This window comes from Urocampus carinirostris, chromosome 3 (assembly GCF_059441175.1).
Source record: "Urocampus carinirostris isolate Australia breed hairy pipefish chromosome 3, RoL_Ucar_1.0, whole genome shotgun sequence".
In the NCBI taxonomy this organism is placed as follows: Eukaryota; Metazoa; Chordata; class Actinopteri; order Syngnathiformes; family Syngnathidae; genus Urocampus; species Urocampus carinirostris.
In genome coordinates, this window is record NC_142351.1 from 61,999,630 (window position 1) to 62,023,160 (window position 23,531).

Here is a 23,531-nt window from a genome sequence, read left to right on the forward strand (position 1 = left end):
AGACTATAGCACACTGTTAGCCACTGTTGCTGTTGTTTAGCTGCTCCTGCTTTGTTCTTTAGTGTCACTTGTCTTTCACAGCTGCTCATTCAAGCGGCATCGCTGAGTCCCATTATACAGGCACTTTGCCGACTGTTTCCTTCTCTAGTACCTCGTGTAAACCACTTGGCTAAAGGCTAGGAATCGCTGCTAGCGGCTATGGTCATTGTTTGCTGCTCCTACTTCATCTGTCAATCGAGCTTCTCATGCAAACAAAATGTCACCGATTTCCATTATTCAGGCCTTTGGTACTTTCTTCCACTGTTTCCGTCTTTAGCCACTTGTGTTAGCTACTTGGCTACAGGCAATGGCTTGCCACTATTGTTGTTGTCAGCTGCTCCAGTTTCATCCTTCAGTGTAACTATCATTCCACAGCGGTTCATGCAAGCAAATTACCACAGTTCCGCCCGTTTTTTTCCTTCTCTAGCCACTTATGTACTGAAACTTGACAAATTTGGCTTTGCTCTTGCAATATTTTACTGTCTTTCTGCTGTCTGCTAAAGTTAGTCACTAACACCAACTCTGACAAACTCCAGATATTGGTTATTTTCAGCCGCTACATAGCCAGCTTGATGGATCTTCTGTTGTCACTGGCAGGGATCAACACCTGACCAGCGTCCATGTCCTTTTCTTCAGTTCGATAGGCCCTTTGTTTTGCAGGTCAAACCAAAGTTGTAACAAATTATTATCTTTCCTGTCGCAGGTGTGTTCCTCATTCCCTACTTGCTAATTGTGTTCATCGGGGGCATCCCCGTCTTCTTCCTGGAAATTGCCCTGGGGCAATTCATGAAGCAGGGAGGGGTCTCGGCCTGGAACATTGCCCCCCTTTTCAAAGGTCACTGCTCTACATCTGACAGGGAAAGGAACGTTCGCGTATTCATTTTTCATCCGATTTGTTTATTTTTTAATTAGGTTTGGGGTTGGCCTCCATGGTGATAGTGTTCTTCTGCAACACCTACTACATCATGATCCTAGTGTGGGGTCTCTATTTCCTCTTCCACTCCTTCACCGACCCACTTCCTTGGGCCACCTGCGGACACACTTGGAACACGGCCAACTGCACCGAGGACTTCCGCCGCAGCTGCCACAACCGCAGCGCCACCACCAGTTTGGAAGCATCAGCTGCGCTCCGGCTCCTTAACAACAACTGCACCGAGCCAGAAGGAATGCGGTCGCCGGTCATTGAGTTCTGGGAGTATGTAACTCTCCTTTTGAAATTCTATATTGGATATTTTGCACGATAACTGTTTTTCTCCTACTGATACCATTGTCCAAAAAAGTCCTGCTTCTCGAGACTGATAACAATTTACAATTACAGGGAAATTATGCAGCTTCGTTAGATATGTCTTCAAAAAGTCATGTCAGAGAGACAATAGCTTGAGTTTATCAATCAATCAATCAATACTTACTTTGTCAGTAATAACAATGATAAGATATTGTTATAAACACTAAATATTCCATATGATTATGGGTTTGTTTATGATGCCAAATTATGTCAGTCCTTAAGTGCTCTAATACTGAATGTCACACATGCCTTGGCTAAGAAAAAGGATCATTCATTCTTGTCGAATGACATTATTTTTGTAGTGGGGAGTGCAACAAAAAAAATAGAAAAAATAAAATTCCAAAAACAAAATGAAACTCAATATACTCTTAAGGTTCCGAATGTGTTAGATCACAACATCTTGAGCTATGTGACTGTTTATGGCCAAGCTCCCCGGTGCCTCAAGCACATTATGAACATTATGGAGAGGTAAGACAGAGTTGTGCTACTATTGAAGAAAGTCAAAATATATTCGAATGAGTCTTTGTAACAAGTGCTTTGCAGACATTATGGAGAGGAAGAGAGGACACACGACCAATTTGTGCTACCACTTTGATGGAAAATAGAACTATATTCTCATAAGGAACATAAAGGATTAGAACCTTTCTATCAAGTCAAGCTCTCCAGTGCCTCACACATATTACGAGGTAGAGAGGAAATACGACCGAGTTGTGATTCTATTGCATGTTAAATCATTTCATATAGAGATCCCTCAGTTTTGGCGGTTATGGGAACCAGAACCAACTACGCAAAGTAAAAATCTGCACAGTAGTGTCGTTTTTCTTATTTTATTTATTTTCTTCGGTGGCCTTCATTAGAGTGAACAAGCTGACTCACCAACTGAGAGAGAGCATATACAAAAAAAGTTTCATTCAAGAGTTTCCTGAGGAACGTAAATGATTAGAATCTTTCTAGGTATTGAGGGTTGACTAAATATTAAAGCATTGATGAATGTACCTCATTATCCTGTCTCACTGGTGCTTCAAAGAAAAAGAGAGGGGACACAACCAAGTTGTGTTTCTATTGATATCAAAAATCAAAATATATTCTAACGGAGAGCATAAATGCTTAGCTAGAGTTTCCTAACATGTAGTGTCAGCTGATTGAATTTATAGTGTGGGATCAAGTGACTCATAATGTCTCTCTGGTGCCTCATGCACATTATGAACAGATAGAGAGGAGACATGAGGCAACCAAGTCATGCAACTACTTCTTGTGCCAATGCTTGTATAGAAAATCAAACTATAAATTATAATGAGGAACATAATTCTTTGATTTTTGCAACAAGTAGTGTCAGCTAATTGAATATTATGGAGTATCTAAAAGTGACTACTGTAGAATTCATTCTTTTTCCCCCAGCTTTTAACCCTGCGGCTTATGCATTGATGGTGCTAATTTATGTATTTTTTCTAACGGCCGCCAGGGGCGCCCGAGCAGTACTGGTATGAGTGAGACACGAATATATGCGCAGTTTTAATGAAACTTAGCGCTTTCTGCATGAATAAAACTAGCATGAACATACCCTCATCATGCAAAAGGTGTCAATCAAAAGGGAAGGCCTAACTGCCATATTAGGAATAATTTTACGATTCTGTTCATTTGGAAATGGAAATAATGTGGCGAAACAAACAGATTACAAGAAGCAACGTCCAACGAAGTAGAAATATTTAAGGCGGATTCCTATGTATCTGTCCGCATTGTGTGTGTTTTAGAGTAAATATTTTACTCAATTAGATTCTATGGATTGTCCTTGATGGACCGAAGCCATTTTCGCAGACATTCAAAAGAAGTTAAAGACGGCCAGGGGACGTACTGATGAGTCACCTCAGCTTTATAGTTTTTGGTTATCTTGTTTCAGACTGATCGTGATGTTCCTTTGATAAGTATATTTTGAAATGATCAGCATATCTCGAATCCCCAGAGTTTAAGCTTTCCAACATTGTACACTTACTTTTTGATCAAATGTTTGGCGGCCCACCGACGGGCTGTCGGAAGGCTAAGGGGTTAAGGTACCGTATATAATTAAATCTCTTTCTGTGTACCGTCTTTCTTTGTACATTTCTCAAGTTTCAATGTGGGAACATGCGGCTTAAAGTGAGGTGCGGTTATGAAAGTACAAAATGTTTTTTCCTCTAAATATTTTCTGGGTGCGGCTTATAATCAGGTGCACTCTATAGTCCGAATGCTATGCCTTATACTGGTTCTTTTTTAGCATGTATCACAACTTTTTTCTTATGTTCGCCACGCCAGGTAATATTTTGTACAGGTGATTTTTTTTCCAACTTGGACTTCAAAACTGCATGACAAGCCTTTGTTGTCTTTCTAGACGCAAAGTTCTTCGCCTCTCCAGCGGCATCAATGATCCAGGCCACATCAGCTACGAAATGGTGCTGTGTCTCTTCGCCACCTGGGTCATAGTTTACTTCTGCATGTGGAAGGGGGTCAAATCTACCGGCAAGGTAGGTTGCATCTCGATTTGCGTTTCGTTCTTTGTCTGAAGCTGAATTTGTTGCGGTTACCTGAAAGTTATCGGAATAATCCTGGCATTTTGACCCCTTGATCCCACCCCCAATCAGCTTTGGCGTAGCGAGAGGATCAGCGTCTCGACTCAATCACATTCTTTTGCTTAGCTTCAGGTTGTTTAATCACAAAAAATGTGCAGTTTGCTGCTTCGGTCAGTTTATAAATATACGGTGACCCTCCCCCTCTTTGCAACGAGTGTTATGTTTTAACTATAGAGGACCAAAATTTCAAATTAATAAATAAGAAAGAGAGAAAAGAAAAATAGATGTTGAAATACATTGGATAATTAAACACAATGAATGGTAATTAAAAGAGCAACATGTAAAAAAAAAAGAATTCAATGGAAAATCAACAAGATTGAAACTATACAAAAACACTTAAAACTGCCCCTTTGTCTGAATAATATTTTCACACCCAGAAGATTTGCTGTGGAAAATACATGAATTAAAAAAAGGTAAAAAAAATAGGGGATTAAATGATGAAGGAAACAACAGAAAAGAAATACATAAAATCATTAAATAAACTAAATAAATAAATGAAATGAAAAAAAGAATAGTTCAAGTGACTGATTAATTTATGGATTTGATTCTATTGATTCAATTTTTTTCACTATTTTTTGTCATTGTTAATTTTATTTATGTGCACATCTATGCACATATTTTAGTGGTTTACCTATTATATTATTTTGTAGGTGTATATGTATCATTTTTTGCCAGAAAATTATTTTTCAATATGTTTAATTAATATGGTAATACACGGTTCTAAAAGACTGTATTTTGTTGTTTTTACTTTTATTAATGTGTATATAGACTGATGTTTCTATTAAATTTGATAATGCTTTGTATTCTTAGAATTATGTTTCTAAGTTAGTGAGTTATTTATAGGGATGCACGAAACCTTTCAAATTGTATTTATTGGATTGATAACAGCCAAATATGACGTCACGGTTATCAGGCCAATAAAAGAAATTTAAAAAATAAAGTCAATAACTACTCACTTGACACCATTTTATGATATTCAATCAGACAACACAACCTGTAGGAAAAATTCGGACTGGGGAGAGCTTGACTTGTAGTAGTAGCAGAATATGGTCCTTATCTACCTCTTTGCAATGTGTATGAGGTACAGTAGAGCTTGACCAAGATGAGAATAAAAACATTTCTCGCCCATATTAATATATTTTTACGTTTTCAAAACAAGTAGTCGCACAACTTGGTCGTGTCGCCTCTCTACCTCGTCATAATGTGCATGAGGCACCGGAGGGTTCAGCCATAATCAAACGCATGCTTCAGGCAAATTGTGATTCTATGGGCATCTGAACTTTAATAATTTTATCCGGGGTTTTTTCCCGTACCACTTCTGCGTGTGTTTTTGCAATAAGATTGACAGTTCTTTGACAAAAATGTAACAAACAAGTTTCTCAATGGCGGCCCAATATGTTACCTTTCCATACTAGACATAAGCAGAGTTTAGTGTACATATTTGAATGTTTCGTACTCATTAAGCACGTTTTTGCGGCCATAAATTTGCTTCTGGACCTCTATAGTTGTAATTGGCCAAATGTTACATTTTTTCAATGTAGCATTTAATAAGGATGAGTGATCTTTTTTTGTAGCCAAGGCATGTGTGACATTCAGTATTGTACCAGTGGTATAATGTTTATAAGTGACATATTTTCACATCACAAATACACCCATAATGTTTTTGACTTTCTGCATATATAGTGGGTTAAATAAGTATCTAGTCAACCACCAATTGTGCAGGCTATCCTAGTTGAACATATTACAGAGGCATGTAATTGTCAACATGGGTAAACCTCAACCATAAGAGACAGAATGTGGAGAAAAAAACAGAAAATAACGTCCTTTGATTTTTAAAGAATTCATTTCCAAATTAGAGTGGAAAATGAGTATCTGGTCACCTAAATACTGTGACAGCACCAAAATATCACTGCTTTAGAGATCTGCATAGAGGAACGGGCCAAAAACCAGCTCGGTAGCCTAGATGGTAGGGCGCCCGCTCAGACTGGGAGGTCGCTGGTTCAAGCCTCGGCCGAGTCATACCTAAGACTTACAACATTGGTACTCATTGCCTCCCTGCTTAGCGCTTGGCATTAAGGGTTGGAATTGGGTGGTTTGGTCACCTAATGACTCCCAACACAGCAGTTGGGCCTAAAATGGCGGCGCCCTGTTTGGCTCCGGCTGCATCGGCTCGCTACAGTCCAACTGTACGGCTCAGGTGTATCGACATTTCGTTCTGTGTGCATGGTTACAAAGAATGACAATAAAAGTAAATTCTATTCTATTCTATAACAAGCAAGATTTTGGGCTATCAAAGAGGTCTAACTTCTTCAACCGAAGCCTAACGAGACTCCACTTGGTACCTATATTGATAGCACCTGTTTTAACAAGGCGGGGAAGACAAATTCTGCAAAAGGTAAAAAAAATCAACTGTGAGAGCAATTATTAGAAAATGGAAAACATACAAGACCACTGATTATCTCCCTCGATCTGGGGCTTCATGCAAGATCTCACCCCGTGGTGTCAAAACGATAACAAGAACGGTGAGCAAGAATCCCAGAACCACACGAGGGACCTAGTGAATGACCTCCAGAGAGTTGAGAGCAGAGTTACAAAGGCTTTTTACTATAAGTAACACAATCCACTGCTAGGCACTCAAATCCTGCACTTTCAGATGTGTCCACCTGCTGAAGCCAGTAAGCATCTAGGCCTGTCTGCAGTTCGCTAGAGAACATTTGGATGATCCATAAGAGGACCCGGAGAAAGCGTTATTTATGGTCAAATGAAACCAAAATTGAACTTTTTGGTAGAAACACAGGTGTCTGGAAGAGAAAGAATACTGAATTGCATCCGAAGAACACAACAACCAGTGTAAAGTATGATGGTGAAAACATAATGCTTTGGGATTGTTTTTCTGCAAAGGGACTAGGACGACTGATATGTGTATAAGAAAAAATGAATGCGGCAATGTATCGAAAGATTTTGAGTGAAAATCTCCTTCCATCAGCAAGGGCATTATAATGATCCCAAAGCACACAGCCAGGGCAACAAGGAGTGGCTTTGTAAGAAGTATTTCAAGGTCCTGGAGTGGCCTGGCCAGTCTCCAAATCTCAACCCCATATAAAATCTGTCGATGGAGTTGAAAGTCTGTGACAGCACCAAAACATCACTGCTCTAGAGATCTGCATAGAGGAACGGGCCAAAATACTTGCAACACTTTGTGAAAAGCTTGTGAAGAGTTACAAAAAAAGAATCAGCCTCTGCTATTGCCAACAAAGGGTATTTTACGAAGCATGAAGATGAAGTTTGGGTATTGACCAAATACTTATTTTCCACCAGGATATCAAAAAAAAAACTCTTTAAAAATCTAACAATATGATTATCCGATTTTTTTTTCTTTACATTCTGTCTCATGGTTGAGGTTTACCCATGTTGCCAATTACAGGCTTCTCTAATGTTTTCAACTGGGAAAACTTTCACAATTAATGGTTGACTAAATACTCATTTGCCCCACTGGAAGTAAATGGAACAATATATTGTCATTTTAATTATTCATGACACACAAAAGTATTGAGTGATCGATTGATAAAGTCAAGCTCTAGTCTCTCCAAGACTACTTTTGGAGACATAAAGATGAATGTTATTGTAATTGTAAACAAAAACAAAAAAAAACACAAATAATTGCGGTGTAGTGGAAGGATTTTATCATCTGTATCGTTTGGGGAAAAAAACACAGCTATCGTGCATCCCTACTTAGTTGGTTAGTAGATGCATTTTTGGTCCCCCATACTAGACTAAACCCATCATAGATCAAATCCACAGCCTCATTTTAATATATCGACAAGGAGCAAAGGACAAGGATTTGTCTAGTTTTGGTCTCATGCATACAGATCCCAGATCTTAAAAGGCAAGGCAAAAAAAGAAATTGAACCAGCTAACCTGCTGTAAGCCGATTAGCAACGTTCCACCTCATAGATATTTTCAATTCGGATAGAGGTCTCACTCCCCACCCTCCCCCAAATATGTGCGTTTAGCGCTTGACTTTCTCTTGTCCCGATTTAGCTGAGACTTGTTACCGAGGTTTCCAGGTTTGAAAAGGTCTGCCAAAACCCCTGCTATTGCAGGAGGTTTACAAATTGTCTGGCTTTCCATTTTACAGGCTACCTTTTCTTCAAAGTAACTTGACAGGGCCCATTACACATCTACAGCGAGGAGACTTGAGTATTTACAAAGAAGGTAATTGCTTCATCAAAGTGATCTAAATATACTTTGGTGCAGTTTCTGACCATAACAGATAGAGCACACTGTTGAACGCTAGCCCAGGGGTGGGCAAACTACAGTTTGCAGGCCATATACGCCTATCAAGTACTACAAATGAAAAATTAGGTTTTGGTGCCAGTCTTGTCCCCAGTGTCAATTTATGGCCTCTTCTTACATAGAAATAAATGTTTCATGAAACAATGTGCAATGGTGTGTTCTTCAACCAGTATGCCATGAAACTTTGTCTCGTGTGCCCAAACTACTTATATTTGCAAAAATAAAAAATAATTAAAAAAAAACTACAATACATTTGCTTTCTTCTACTGTTCAGCCAAATAACTAACATTTATCCATATTAGGATGTGGCATCAGATGGCTATTTTTTTAAATTATATATAATACATATCTGCTCATGAGGTGGTACAGTATATTTGACTTGTATTGTTTGATGAAGCTACTTAAGATTGTACAGCTAAAAGAAAAAATAAATCACGTAAAGCAACATTTTGCACATAATTCTGATGATTTCAATCACTTTCCTACTTTACAAAAAAAAAATAGGACGCATTTTTGTAGATAAATACAAGATAAAATAAAAGTTGAAAGTATAGTCAAATTAAAAATGTATCGCAAAATTATTCACTAAAAATATATCAAACAAAAATAAATATTTAAAGACAAACAGTGACCAGAAAGATAAGACCTAATACTTATTTTATTTTAGGCATCACGGTAATTTAAACATTAAAAAAATAAAATTTGTGCTGGGAATTTATTTTTCATTTTTGTGTGCCTCAAGATTTTTTTAATCAAAAAAGTGTGCTTTGGTTCAAAAATGGTTGGGAAACACTGGTGTACTGCATTGTGTCATTTATTTAAACGTAGTAATTTTAAATCAGGTATTTTTCTGTAAAGTAAACCCCTTGGGACATGATATTAATCGGTTTATTGTATGATATTATACATATGTATATATATATATATATATATATATATACAGTATATACAGTGCCTTGCAAAAATATTGCCATACTTCAGGCTCAAAACATTTTATATTGTGATAACTAATAAAACATTAATTAAAAGGTAGTGCAAAAATATTGCCCTCCTTTGACTTAAACACATTTTAGAACTTCCTTTTGCTGCCATCACAGCCACATGTATGTCTAATACATGGGTATGTCTCATAGTTCTGCACATCTTTGCCCATTCTTCCTTACAAAAACAGATCAAGTTCTTTAAGGTTTTATGGCAATCGTTAGCACACAGTACTTTTCCGATCTTTCCACAAATGCTCCAAATGATTGAGGTCTAGACTTTGGATTGCTAATTCTAATACCTTGATATTATTATTTTTAAACCATTTCATTGTGAATTTTACCTCTTGTTTGGAGTTGTTGACCTGTTGTAAGGTGAATCTGCGCCCCATTCTCAGGTCTGACAGAATCACCCTGTATTTGGCTCCATCCATCTTCCCATCAACTCTAACAATCTTCCCAGTCCTTGTTGAAGAAGCAACTCCAGAGCAAGATGCTGCCACCACCATGTTTGACTGTGGAGATGATGTTTTCTGGGTGATGTGCAGTGATTCTCTTGTGCCAAATGTAACACTTTGCATTCAGTCCAAAAAGTTCAGTTTTGGTCTCATCTGACCAGAGAACCTTGTTCCACATATTATTTGTGTCTCCCATGCGGCTTCATCCAGACGGGACTTTTATGGTATTCTTTCAGAAAGGGATTTCTTCTTGTCACTCTTCCATAAAAGGCAGATTTTGCAGTTTAAGACGAATAGATTTTTCATGCATAAATTGTCCCGCCTCAGCTGTCTATGCCTGCAGGTCATCCAATGTAATAATCGGCCTCTTGGTTGCTTCCCTCATTAGTTTTCTCCTTGATTGGCCCGAAAGTTTAGAGGGACAGTCAGGTCTTGTTAGGTTTGCAGTGGTTTTATGCTCTCTTCATTTTGATATTGCTCGCACAGTACTCCGGAAGCTGTGTAAATGTTGGAAATCTTATTGTATCCCATTCCTGCTTTGAACTTTTCCTTACTTTATCCTGGTGTGTTCTTTGGTCTTCATATACTGTCTGTTCTGCTCTGAGCCCATCAAATAGCAGGTGCATTTAAACTTAAGGACATACAGGTCTACTCTGTTTGTCATTGTTAGTCATTTATGTAGACAATGGATTATTCAGAAGTCATCAGGGAACTTCTGCGGGTAGTTGGCTGAGCTGGGAGACAATGGGGCCAGTATTATTGCAACACATACTTTTAAGTTTTGTTGTTGTAAAAATAATATAAAATGTTACAATAATTTGTTTCAACTTCATGATTGGGTCTCACATGTGGTTGATTCTGAGAAAATATTTTCAGTTTTTTAGCTTTAAGATTGAAGCCTGAAATGTGGAAATATGACAAAACGTTCTTGTGGTGTCAATACCTTTGCTAGGCACTACAATTATAATTGCACAAATCTACATGTTATATCCTACTTATGACCAAAAAGTCGTAAATTCGTTACAATTGTGCCATCTCCTGCAAGACTGTATTTATAGTACCTGAATATAATGGTGACTTCTGGAATTGTTGTACTTGTGACCGGGCTCCGACAAGCTGCGGTGCCAGACATCAAATAAAAAAATGAACATCTGGTAGAAAACGCATTGGGTGAACAGAGTAATTGTAAGTTGATAAATTTGGATTGATTCTATACAACATGAGGCTCACTGAGAGGGAAATTACATAATTGTCCGCCATCTTGATGCTGGGCAAAAAAATGAGAAGTGGTTTAGTCACTAGACAATAGTACGACATTTAGTGGTCAAATAATACACACTGTTCTTTAAAAGGAGCATAATTGATTACTCTGCTTTAATTCTGATTGTTTCAAAAATGATTTGATGGAACAGTGTATTAATAAAACAATACACCGTAAAATTCTGACTACAAAGCGCACCTGATTATAAGCCCTAACCAGAACATTTTTCAAAGGAAAAAACAGTTTGCATCTACATAATCCACACCTGACTATAAGCCGCATGTGCCCACATTAAAACATGCGATACTCACAAAGAAAGACGGTACTATACACGGTACCTTAACCCCTTAACGTTCCGTCCAGTAGGTTTGCGGCTAGGATTCAGCACTGCCTTTTGGCATTCGCAATGATCGCAACAAGGCTTTAGGGCTAGGACCTTAGCTTGGCCTTTTGGCTGAGAGTAAGTGTCCCGGCTCCTAGGCTTTGTAGCGTATTATGAACTGACCGATAACGGATAATGAATAATGAATAACGAAGATAGATAAATAACCCTTAAACCCCCCCCCCCCGTGGGCCACCAGGCTTCGGATATACAAGATACCCAAAAAATATAAAGCCGCGGTGATTCATAAGTACATCCCCTGGCTGTCTTCAACTTCTTTGAATGTCGGTGAAAATTGCTTAGTAACTTTAAGGACAATCCATGGAATCCAACCGTGTTAAATATTTACTCAAACACACGATAATGCGGACAAATAAATAAGAATCCGCCTTAAACATTTTTGCTCCGTTGGACGTTGCTTCTTGTAATCCGTTCGATGACAAATAGAGACTCCTAAAATTATTCCCAATTTGGGAGTTCATCTTTTTGCATAATGAGGCTTTGTTCGTGATAGTTTTATCCATGCACAAAGCGCGAAGTTACATCCGTCTCGCGTCTTCCTCGACACATATATTCCACGTGTCGCTCTAACCTTCACTGCTCGAGCGCCCCTGCCGTTAGAAAAAATGCATAAATTACCCGCATCATTGCATTAGCCGCAGGGGTTGAAAGCTTAGGGGGAAAATTGCGGCTTGTAGTCAAATTTAACGGTTATAGAAACGTCTGCACATGTCCTTATGTGTATTCATATATAGATATGATTAGAAAAATAGGGTATCTTTTTTCCTCATGTTATCAGATTGGGACTCTATATAAAAATTAAATCGATCCATCCTTTTTTTTTCCCCGCCAATTTTTTTTCTTAATGTGGCTCGTAACTGAAGAAGTTGTCCCACCCCTGCACTAGCCTGTTTCTAGTCGCTACAAAATGTTTGATGCATTCCATTTCATGTGACAAAATCAAGTTAAGTTTTACCGTGTGAGTTCCGACACATAGTTCTCAAGTTCAACTTTAGCAACACACAAAGTGAGACGATGCTCCCGTATTTGCTACTCATATTGCTTATTCTCCTTCTTCGTCTAGATTGTCTACTTCACGGCTCTCTTCCCATATGCCGTTCTGGTTGTGCTTTTGGCCCATGGTGTCACCCTTCCTGGAGCCTTGGATGGGATTATATACTACCTGAAGCCTGATTGGTCTAAGCTAGGAGAAGCTCAGGTAAACATGGATCCTGAACTAATATTTTTCTTTAGCTTATTACACATTTATCCTGGACTGCCACATTTAATCTTATTGTAAACAATGTACACTGCGATGTTTAATCAATGACAATAAATACAATTGTATTTTACGGTTTAACTAACTTTTAAAACTTTGTTACGACTTTTCGGAAGGTTTGGATTGATGCCGGCACTCAAATTTTTTTCTCGTACGCCATCGGACTGGGTGCCCTGACAGCGCTGGGAAGCTACAATCGCTTCCACAATAACTGTTACCAGTAAGTAGACGTTGACGATTTCTACGGGAATACCTTCACTCTCATAAAATTATTCATTTGTTGAATTTAAGGTGTTATTTTCTTCTTCAATTTTTAACTGGGAGTTTTTGTATATATATATATATATATATATATATATATATATATATATATATATATTAATAAATATTATTATTGGTAATTTAACAACATATTATTCATCTGCCTGGAGAGGGTTATGTCCGGAGCTCTGGAGCAACACAAAGGTACAGTCAGTATTGAGACACAACATCACTTATTCGTTTTTTATTTGTTAAATTTTTTTTAAATATCCAATAAAGTGTGTTCCACTTCATGACTGTGTCCCACCTATTGTTGATGCTTCACAAGAAATTAGTTTTATATCTTGATGTTTGAAGTAACATGTTTGAATATAAAGTAATGTTATTTTTCACTTTTCAAAAAAATATCACTATATTGTGGAGAGTTTAATGTGATATATATTTAATTGTTTTGTTACCTATTTTGAGAAAATAATATTTAAATGATGATTATTTTATAATTAGTATTAGTAATTGGTAAAATGTGCAGGAAAAAAATGTCTTACTCAAATTAAGAAAGAAAAAAAAAACGTCGGCATAGGTCTTTTCCTTTAAGATGCTGCTCTGATTGTGAAACTAGCCTACCGAAAATGTATTTAACACTAAATGAGGGTAGAACAAACATTTAATTGGCGTTCTGTAGATATGCACTTGGTTGCTTTGTAAACCCTGACGCTTGTTTTGATTCCGCACACGCATTAGGATTCCCCCGAGTGCTCTTAGACCCAGACTTGACCGGACGTTCCGCTCCCTGTCAAATCAAGCTCATTTATTAATGAACCTCCTTAATTAATAGCGATCTCTGTTGGGGATCATGGGCAGGCAGTCTTTGCTAGCGTGGTGACGTTAGCTTTAAAACAGGAGGGGGAATCTGAGGATACGGCTTGAGTATTTATACGAGCATGTGAGTCGGGATATGTTTAGATCCAGCAAGTAGCCGTTGGGACTTTCACCCCATAACCTTTCAAACCTTGAGCTAAACTCGCCACTGTCATATTTCCCGTTCGGCGGCGCAAGGACAACAGTAGCTTGCAGGGTTATATTTATCCCCACATTATCCCCAATTCATCATCGCAGTCCAGGCTGATTTTCTCCTTGTCAATAGGACACAAAAGTGTCCTGCTTATTGTGTTACATCATCAAGGCTTCGTTTCACAAAGGAGGTTCTAACTCTGACTAGTTTAACTCTGACTTCTGAGTTGCTTAACACTAATATAAAAAAATCTGTTTCAGGAACGCAGATATGAGTGAGTTCAGCTATTAAGGAAGGAAAGAAGGACGGAAGGTAGGAAGGAGAGAGAGATGAGCAAAAGGTTAAGTGTGGATAAGAAGAGACAGAAAGAATAATATATTAAAAAGTAGAAAGAGCAAAAAGGATAACAAAAGGTTAAGTGAAGAGAAGAAGAGACAGAATGAAAGACAAAAAAAGAAGTAAATATAGGAAATGGAAATAAAGAGAAAAAGAGCAGGAAAGAAAAAGGGATACATAAAGAGATTAAGAGAGAATAATAATAATAATAATAATTTCCTTTGTATTGTCATTCTTTGTAACAATGTACACAGAACGAAATGTCGATACACCTGACCCGTTGTAGCGAGTCGATGCAGCCGCAGCTAACAGAGGGCGCCGCCATTATACCAATTAGGTATGACTCGGCCGAGGCGCGAACCAGCGACCTCCCAGTCTCAAAGCGGGCACACTACCATCTAGGCTACTGAGCTGGTAAAGGGAGACAGTGAGAAAATGAAAGGAAGAAAGAAACAAATGTGAAAGGAAATTGGAAAGACACAGTAGGCAGGGAGAAAGAGAACAAATAATGAAGCAATGGAAAAAAAATTGAAAGATGAAGTAAGAGAAAGAAAGAAAAAGTAAAATAAAGAGACAGAAGGTTAAAATGGAGAAACAAGAGCAAAAAAGACAGGAAAAGAAAATTGGAAAGAAAAAGCAAAATAATGAAAAGAAAACAGAGGAGGAGAGCAACAGCAAAAGGAATAAAGAAAGAAAGAGAAATTAAAAAAGAAAGAAAAAGAACTTACTGATTAAGGTGACTTGACTTCAACCTTGTTTGTGAAATAGACAATCCAAAGTTACCCTTCTTAGGGTTAACAAACTCAGCTTTCCCACTAAACCTATTTGTAAAACGAAAAAGTCGTGGTTTCCTTCTTTTTATAGTTAACACAATCTGTATTGTTGTTAAACCTGCTTTGTAAAATTCTGAGTTTCCCTTCATTTTGTGGTAAACAAACTCAGTCTTCACACTAAACCGCCTTTTCTGAAACAGACAACTTTGCTTAGGGGCCGGTCACACAGACATTTACGGCTGAATCGCGGCCAGAAATTTCTGCCTTTGAGGCGGACGCTATTGGACGCATTGAGTTCGCCATTCAGACGAGATTCAGCGGTGCTTAACACGAGGTCGGAAATTCACGCGCGGGTGGCAGCGCAAAAATGTTTTACGCTGCTCAATTCTTCAGAGCGCGGGTGCACAGCCTTTCACGAGCGTATTGAGGCTGAACCACGGCCTGAAATTTCTGGCCGCGAAGCAGGTGCTGTTGGGCACTGTTGAACGTTTAGAGACCGCCATATAGACGAGATAGAGCAGTGCTTTACTCGCGGTCGGAAATTTTCACGTGGTTGGCCGCGTTCAAAACTTTTGAGCTGCTCAAAAGTTTGAGCACGTGTTAAACCGCGTGCCGCACACGTGGTCAACACGAAGTAAAGACGTGGAAATGACGCGGAACGACGTGCTCTGGCCGCGGCCAGGGCATGGTTACACATGGGTAGGACGGGAAATTTCAGCGGGTGGAGCATGGTAATAGCATGTTCTGCGCCTGTATCGCGGTGTTATTACGTGAAATTAGCGTGTTACGCGTGTGACAGTCAAACGCCTTTCTCCGCGTATATACAGCGCGATTTGCCGATCACACGTCATTTGTGCTCGTGACGTCAAGGGGGTGAACATGGATCCCCGTCAGTTTCTCTTCATTTCGAATAAATCTTTCGGTGCATTCGCAGCAATGCTTTAATTCTGGGACCTTAGCTTCGCCTTTTGGTTGAGAGTAAGAGTCCCGGCTCATAAGCTCTGTAGCGTATTATAAACTGATCGATAATGGATAATGAATAAAGAAAATAGAACAATCACCCTTAACCCCCCCCACCCAAACGCTTATTAAAACTATAAAGTGAGCTAATTATAACAATTGGGAGATCCTAGTCTATATAACGCGTTCATTTAAACAATAAAGTGCGATCGTATTCTACAAATTGCGTTTGTTAACGTGGATGAAAAAGTCACGCGAGGGGACGGGGCGTTGTGGGTGTTGCGTAGGAGTCGGATTTGGGCACAACACCGGCTCGGGAGCTTTTATACGCGTGGTCCACACGAGAAAATGACGCAGAAATGGCGCGATGAGGAAGCGGAACAGTCGCCGGCGTCTGTTTTGCGGGCATACCACCGATGAACAGCGGGTTAGCCAATTTTGCGCATTTTCCACCCCGGGAAACCACGGGCAAAAAAAAAACGCAAAATTTTAGCCGTGATTCAGCCGCAAACGGCTGTGTGACCGGCCCCTTAGTTTCACTCAATTTAGGGGTCACAAACTCAGTATTCTGACTAAAAGCTGCTTTGACCGCAACAGCCGGCTTTTCTCACCCATTTCCCTTTTTTATCTGGCCTTAGGGACGCCTTTGTGTTGGCCCTCATCAACAGCGGCACCAGCTTCTTCGCAGGCTTCGTGGTCTTCTCCGTGTTGGGCTTTATGGCGGCAGAGCAAGGCGTGGACATCAGCAAGGTGGCGGAAAGTGGTGAGTATCCTAGAAGTAATATTACACAAATGTTTTTTTTGTTTGTTTTTGCTTTTTTATCTTGCAAAATGCTGAGGCGATGTTTGGTACCGTAGGACCAGGCCTGGCATTTATAGCTTACCCGAAGGCGGTGACTCTGATGCCGCTGGCACCACTTTGGGCAGCACTCTTCTTCTTCATGTTACTCGTGCTGGGCCTGGACAGTCAGGTAGGTTGATTAGAAATGAGATTTCTTTTGCAGACCGCCCCAGGATACGGCTCTCTGCCTTTTATCATTTTATGGTGTGGACTGAAATGATTTTCTAGACCTTTATGGCATTTTCCTCCCTATATAACATCACCCAAAAATTATTTTGCGTTTCCAAAACTTTGCAGTGTTTGTGCGTATGAAAACTTATGCCTCTTAAATTCCTGTCCGCTATTGGTCGATGTCTTGTAAGATGCTAGTCTGCTATTGGTTTGAGTCACTGCCGTGATGCTATTGGCTAAATTACCTTCCACAATGCCTTTCTTTTCCCTTCTTCAGTTGAGAATGTGTCTTTTGTAAAGATTTTTGGGGTCCGGAACAAAATACTGTATTTTTTTCCTGGGTCCCCAGACTGACAGTGATGCTAAAGCGAAAATTCTTAACAAAGCTGCCAACGATTGAAAATGTCATATCAGAAAGGATAAAAAAGGATTTTCAGATTTGGGCGTTATTTTCCTGAGTGGTTTTCTAGACTTTGTTAACATTTATAAAGAAACTGCAACGTCAAAGTAGTGATCATTAATAACTTAATTTTACAAATTCGGTATGAATAGAATTGTATCTGTATCAATCGAAGGATTTCTAACACAAAAATGATTTTTGTGATTTTCAATGAAAATGCATAATTAGTTTGCTATTAATTAGCTTAGTAAACTAATAATGATTGTTAGGATTAGGTTGCTTTTTGATAACCTTTGAAGCAAAGCTTGCAACTCATTAAGAAATACGAAGAGGGCACACAATTTCGATACCCTCGCTGCAAAAGGAGGTGCACATGGAAGTTTTAAAATCAGTTTTCATTTTAATCCACCCACTAACTTTTAAGCCACCTCGCACCAAAAATAGATAAAATGTCATTTTTCCTTTATATTTTTTTGTCATCATACACATTTATTACACTTAAGTCGTACTTACCGTATCTTAATGTTATTATCCATGGTCCTCAAGGTTTGTAACACATTAGCTAATTAGCATAGTTTTCTATCCACCGCTACACAGTAATTTCCCTTTAGGATCCAACCTCGAAACGGATCCATATTTTAACCTGAGGGTGTACTGTGTATTAATTGTGATTTGTCTGATGGGCACAGTTCTCCTTCTGTCCATTGACGCTAACTCATTGTTGGCCTTGTTTCTTGCCCGTGCAGCGAGGATCATGTGACGTTGCAGCTGTTATCCTTGCAGGATAATTTGGGAAAGTGACTCTCGTGATATGCACAAACGTTTCCAAATGAGACCTAGACAATCGTAATCGGTAATGCGATACGAGAATGACATGGGATGTCCTGTACAAATGAGTTTTGGAGGAATCAGATCCCCTAAAAGCAATCATCTAAAGGTTAAATTGTAGTTTATTTACTGCATTAGTGTTACGTTATTAAATTGAACTACAGTGCCAATGGAATAGGGAAAATCCATTTAATGTTTGACTGATTTTATTTTGGAATACAGTTTACTGAAGTGGCTAAACATGTATATTATTAGGCTAACATTTTTACATACCCATAAGCGTTAAACTCCAGCTTCTGGGAACTGATATGGATTACAGACAAAAAGATGACAGTGATGCTATATTGAGAAAAAAAAAAACGCACACAAATTAAATTGTTTACAATCACAGTAACAAACTACAGTAGTGTTGGACACTAGAGCTTGACTTATTCAATCGATCGGTACTTACTTTGTTTAAAGGATATAATTATAATGATAAGTTATTACTATGAATAGAGGTCGACCAATCATCTGGCGGGCCGATTTTGGGGACCGATATTTGAAAATTTGACGAATATCTGTATTGGCATTTTTATTTAATCGGCGGGCAGAAATAAATATATCTAAAACTGTATTATTTAAGCTCAGATGCAGCCTAGCTTCACTCTTCCTCTCTCCTGCTCCTCTTTCTCACCCTGGGCCTTCTGATTCCATAGGTAACTGGGAGCCACTTAAGCAGGAAGAATCACGTTAGAGCAGAGTATTCAGCGGCAGTTCTGCTAACCCCTGAGTCCCAATATGCCTGTGAATCAAGGCCACTCATAATATTGAGATTCTGTCGGTGGTAGAAAAGCGTGTGTGTGATTAAGAGATAGCGTAAACAGTGTAGTTAACTTGATTTACAGGGAGTGCAGAATTATTAGGCAAATGAGTATTTTGACCACATCATCCTCTTTATGCATGTTGTCTTACTCCAAGCTGTATAGGCTCGAAAGCCTACTACCAATTAAGCATATCAGGTGATGTGCATCTCTGTAATGAGAAGGGGTGTGGTCTAATGACATCAACACCCTATATCAGGTGTGCATAATTATTAGGCAACTTCCTTTCCTTTGGCAAAATGGGTCAGAAGAGGGACTTGACAGGCTCTGAAAAGTCAAAAATAGTGAGATATCTTGCAGAGGGATGCAGCACTCTTAAAATTGCCAAGCTTCTGAAGCGTGATCATCGAACAATCAAGCGTTACATTCAAAATAGTCAACAGGGTCCCAAGAAGCGTGTAGAAAAACCAAGGCGCAAAATAACTGCCCGTGAACTGAGAAAAGTCAAGCGTACAGCGGCCAAGATGCCACTTGCCACCAGTTTTGCCATATTTCAGAGCTGCAACATCACTGGAGTGCCCAAAAGCACAAGGTGTGCAATACTCAGAGACATGGCCAAGGTAAGAAAGGCTGAAAAACGATCACCACTGAACAAGACACACAAGCTGAAACGTCAAGACTGGGCCAAGAAAAATCTCAAGACGGATTTTTCTAAGGTTTTATGGACTGATGAAATGAGAGTGAGTCTTGATGGGCCAGATGGATGGGCCCGTGGCTGGATCGGTAAAGGGCAGAGAGCTCCAGTCCGCCTCAGACGCCAGCAAGGTGGAGGTGGGGTACTGGTATGGGCTGGTATCATCAAAGATGAGCTTGTGGGGCCTTTTCGGGTTGAGGATGGACTCAAGCTCAACTCCCAGTCCTACTGCCAGTTTCTGGAAGACACCTTCTTCAAGCAGTGGTACAGGAAGAAGTCCGCATCCTTCAAGAAAAACATGATTTTCATGCAGGACAACGCTCCATCACACGCATCCAAGTACTCCACAGCGTGGCTGGCAAGAAAGGGTCTAAAAGAAGAAAAACTAATGACATGGCCTCCTTGTTCACCTGATCTGAACCCCATAGAGAACCTGTGGTCCCTCATCAAATGTGAGATTTACAAGGAGGGAAAACAGTACACCTCTCTGAACAGTGTCTGAGAGGCTGTGGTTGCAGCTGCACGCAATGTTGATCGTGAACAGATCAAAGCACTGACAGAATCCATGGATGGCAGGCTTTTGAGTGTCCTTGCAAAGAAAGGTGGCTATATTGGTCACTGATTTGTTTTTGTTTTGTTTTTGAATGTCAGAAATGTATATTTGTGAATGTTGAGCTGTTATATTGGTTTCCCTGATGAAAATAAATAATTGAAATGGGTATACATTTGTTTTTTGTTAAGTTGCCTAATAATTATGCACAGTAATAGTCACCTGCACACACAGATATCCTCCTAAAAAAGCCCCACTCCAACTTCCAAAATATTCAGCTTTGATATTAATGAGACTTTTGGGTTCATTAAGAACATGGTTGTTGTTCAATAATAAAATTAATCCTCAAAAATACAACTTGCCTAATAATTCTGCACTCCCTGTAGAGATGCACAATCAAGTGGAGATTAATATATTAGCTCTTATTATAACATCCTTCATCAATTAAACGTGTGTGAGCATAAGAAGCACGCTACAATCAAAGTTATTAGCTGTTACAGTAACATTAGTTCGTCAATCTGTCTCTCAAACAGGGCCAACATGTTTCTACTGCCAGCTGTTTAAATTTCCGTGCACTTTTTGTTTTATGTTAATAAAAGTCATGTTGGTTGTATTGACAATTTTATTTATTTATTGTATACAAAAATGAGGGAGTTCCTGCTAAGCCTAGTTTTAATTCCTGCAATGTTATTTTTTTGTATATGTTAAAGTTTAGTCATGTGAGTTGTGTTGGAATTGAAATGTAATAACCGTAAAAGGTTCCAAGAGCTGTTTAAAGTTTTTAATGTACCTTTATACAAGTTGCTGCTGAACCTAATTTTATTCTCTGCACTGTTAAGTCTCCACCTGAATGTGCCTTCCTGAAACAAATTAACAACACTTTTTACGCTATCTCTTAATCACAAATTATTTATTTGCCATAGTATTTTTTTTATCTCGATATTATCAGCGGCCTTGATTCACAAGCATTTTAGGGGTTGACAGAGTTGCTGTTGTTTACTGCGCTGTAACGCTGGGTCTGTAACGTCAGAGACAGAAGGCTGAAGTGAGGAGGAGGCCCGGCTGCATTGCATCTGAGCCCTAATAACCCAGTTTTAAATATATTTGATCAGGCCGTCGAATAAATAAGTGCCGATACCAATATTTGTCAAATTCCCAAATATCAGTGCCGATAATCGGCCCGCCTAATAATCGGTCGACCTCTACTCTTGATTTATACCTGAGTTTTTGCACTACAAATGTGTTATATTCATGTATAAATGATTTGGAAATTGGGCCACAGAAAATTGTGTAAAACAAAAAAAAAACATGCCAGGAATGCGGATTTTTGTTTTCAAGTTTGTCGGAGTAGAAGGTCTGATCACCGGAGTGATGGACATGCTCCCCCCGAAATCCACCTTGGCCACCCTGCGGCGGGAAGTGGTGGCAGCCATTTGCTGCGTCATCTGCTTCCTCATTGACATGTCCATGGTAACGGAGGTAAATATTTGTATGTATGTATACCTTATATTTATGTTTCCGTGGTGCATTGCTTAGCACACTTACCTAATAAGCGAAAGGTCCGGTTCGAGACCGGGTGTAAACATGTTTTGGCCAGGAGAGGGTTGGGCTCCACCAGACTGTACTTGCCCAAGACACACAACAGGAAATGGTGCCCCTACAACACCAGCGGTTAAGGGACTCAACTAACCAACGGTAAATTTAATCTGCCGGTATATCATAATAAACTATTTAAAAATGACATAAAAGCCTTATCAGTATCAAAGTCCGTAATAGTTATTGGCAAGATTAATAATTTATACCTAACCAACCGACCTTTTGTGGCATGACTAAACAATTACAAGGCTCCGAAAAGGTCACTCATAAAATATTAAAGGGCCAGTGTGTATTGTATAGTGAACCCTAGTGGTGTAAAAATGATACATTTGTTTGAATAAAGCACTATTGATGGATATCATAAGCAAGATAAGATTTACTATCTTGAAAACATAATTTTAGGATTAGGAAACTGTAAACGTAGATTTTTGGCAGCCCAAATGAACATTTTGTCAGGCTAGCTTGTCCTTAAATGCTTTCAGCACTGACTGGCCACATACTGCTCATAGCTGAGCACTAATTGAGATGGTTGTTGAGTCCCATCATAAAGGCATCTTCAACATTTTTTATTTTTCCAGCCACTCGAAGTTAGCCACATAAATTGAGACTATGGCTAGCCGAAATATTAATTGTTAGCTGCTCCTGCTTCATCTTTCTGGCATCTGCCTTCCACAGCTAGTGGTAGAAGCTAATGTGCTGGGTTTTGTGATTCAAGCATCTTTCATTTTTTTTTCACCACCACAGTTTCCTACTTTAGCCACTTATGTCTGTCGGCTATGGCTCGCCAGTAGCTCTTAATGCTAGATGCTCCTGCTTTGTCCTTCAGTGTCACTTACCTTCCTAGCTGCTCATGCAAGGAAACGTCCTTTGATATAACCAAACTTAACTTGGCTGCAGGCTATGGCTTGCCGGTAGTCACTAAAGTTATTTTTTAGCTTGTCTTGCTTTTTCCACCATTGTGACAAATTAATCTTTTACAAGCTTTTTTTAGTAGCTTCTCCTACCAGCTGCTAAAGTTATCCACTCAGAAAAGCTCTGACTAACTCTAGCTATTCGCTCTTTTCAGAAGCTCCAAGTTTGAACCTCACTGAGTCTCGTTATTTAGCGTCTCAATGCTTGGCGAATTTAGAATTTTTTTTATTGGATTTTAATAGCTTCTCCGGCTAGCCAATTTAAGTTAGCCACTACCACTTCTGACCAACTCGAGCTATCCGGTCTTTTCAGCCACTTACCGGTCTGAACCTCGCTGAGTTTCTGAAAATGAATAAGAAACAATGGAATTCGGTTCTAGCCAGTTTATGTTAACGTTGGCATTCTTTGTCCTGGCCAGGGAGGGATGTACGTGTTCCAGTTGTTCGACTACTACTCGGCCAGCGGCATCACTCTACTGTGGCAAGCTTTCTGGGAGTGCGTGGTCATCGCCTGGGTCTATGGTAAGAAACTAGCTCAGCCTTCTCGGCGCGTCACCGTTAACTTATTCAGTGCCGCATTTTTTACCAATTTGACAGTTTTTACTGCCTAAAGAAAATTAGGTTTCATAACCATAAGAGCAAGGAACCCATCAAACATCTGTTAATTTTCTTTCACCAGAAGGCAAAAGTAAATTTTTACCTTTCACGACTCTCGTGTAAATTTTAAGTTTTGTGAAAATGCGTAACTGCAGAGGTTCAGGTAGCATCCTCCTCGACTTGAATTATAATGATGTAGCCATGACACTATCTTT

The 23,531-nt window shown here is 39.2% G+C and overlaps 1 protein-coding gene and 1 long non-coding RNA gene across 3 annotated transcripts in view; one reads left to right on the plus strand and one right to left on the minus strand.

Annotated features, from left to right (window-relative positions):
* The window catches only part of LOC148370369 (sodium- and chloride-dependent creatine transporter 1-like), a 45,633-nt gene that overhangs the window by 13,589 nt on the left and 8,513 nt on the right, over positions 1–23,531 (plus strand). For both annotated transcript variants that reach the window (XM_088332863.1, XM_088332865.1), the window contains 9 exons: positions 743–874; positions 952–1,234; positions 3,690–3,822; positions 12,389–12,523; positions 12,700–12,803; positions 16,564–16,688; positions 16,784–16,896; positions 21,551–21,691; positions 23,139–23,241. In XM_088332863.1, coding sequence (XP_088188989.1) covers positions 743–874; positions 952–1,234; positions 3,690–3,822; positions 12,389–12,523; positions 12,700–12,803; positions 16,564–16,688; positions 16,784–16,896; positions 21,551–21,691; positions 23,139–23,241 — 1,269 coding nt within the window. The remainder of the gene's footprint in view (positions 1–742; positions 875–951; positions 1,235–3,689; positions 3,823–12,388; positions 12,524–12,699; positions 12,804–16,563; positions 16,689–16,783; positions 16,897–21,550; positions 21,692–23,138; positions 23,242–23,531) is intronic.
* Positions 1–23,531, minus strand: part of LOC148370370 (uncharacterized) — a 53,831-nt gene that overhangs the window by 7,539 nt on the left and 22,761 nt on the right. Inside the window, exons 3-6 of the long non-coding RNA XR_015850116.1 lie at positions 16,810–16,884; positions 16,537–16,697; positions 10,723–10,777; positions 9,548–10,395 (exon numbers count right to left, since the gene is read on the minus strand). This is a non-coding gene — a long non-coding RNA (uncharacterized LOC148370370). The remainder of the gene's footprint in view (positions 1–9,547; positions 10,396–10,722; positions 10,778–16,536; positions 16,698–16,809; positions 16,885–23,531) is intronic.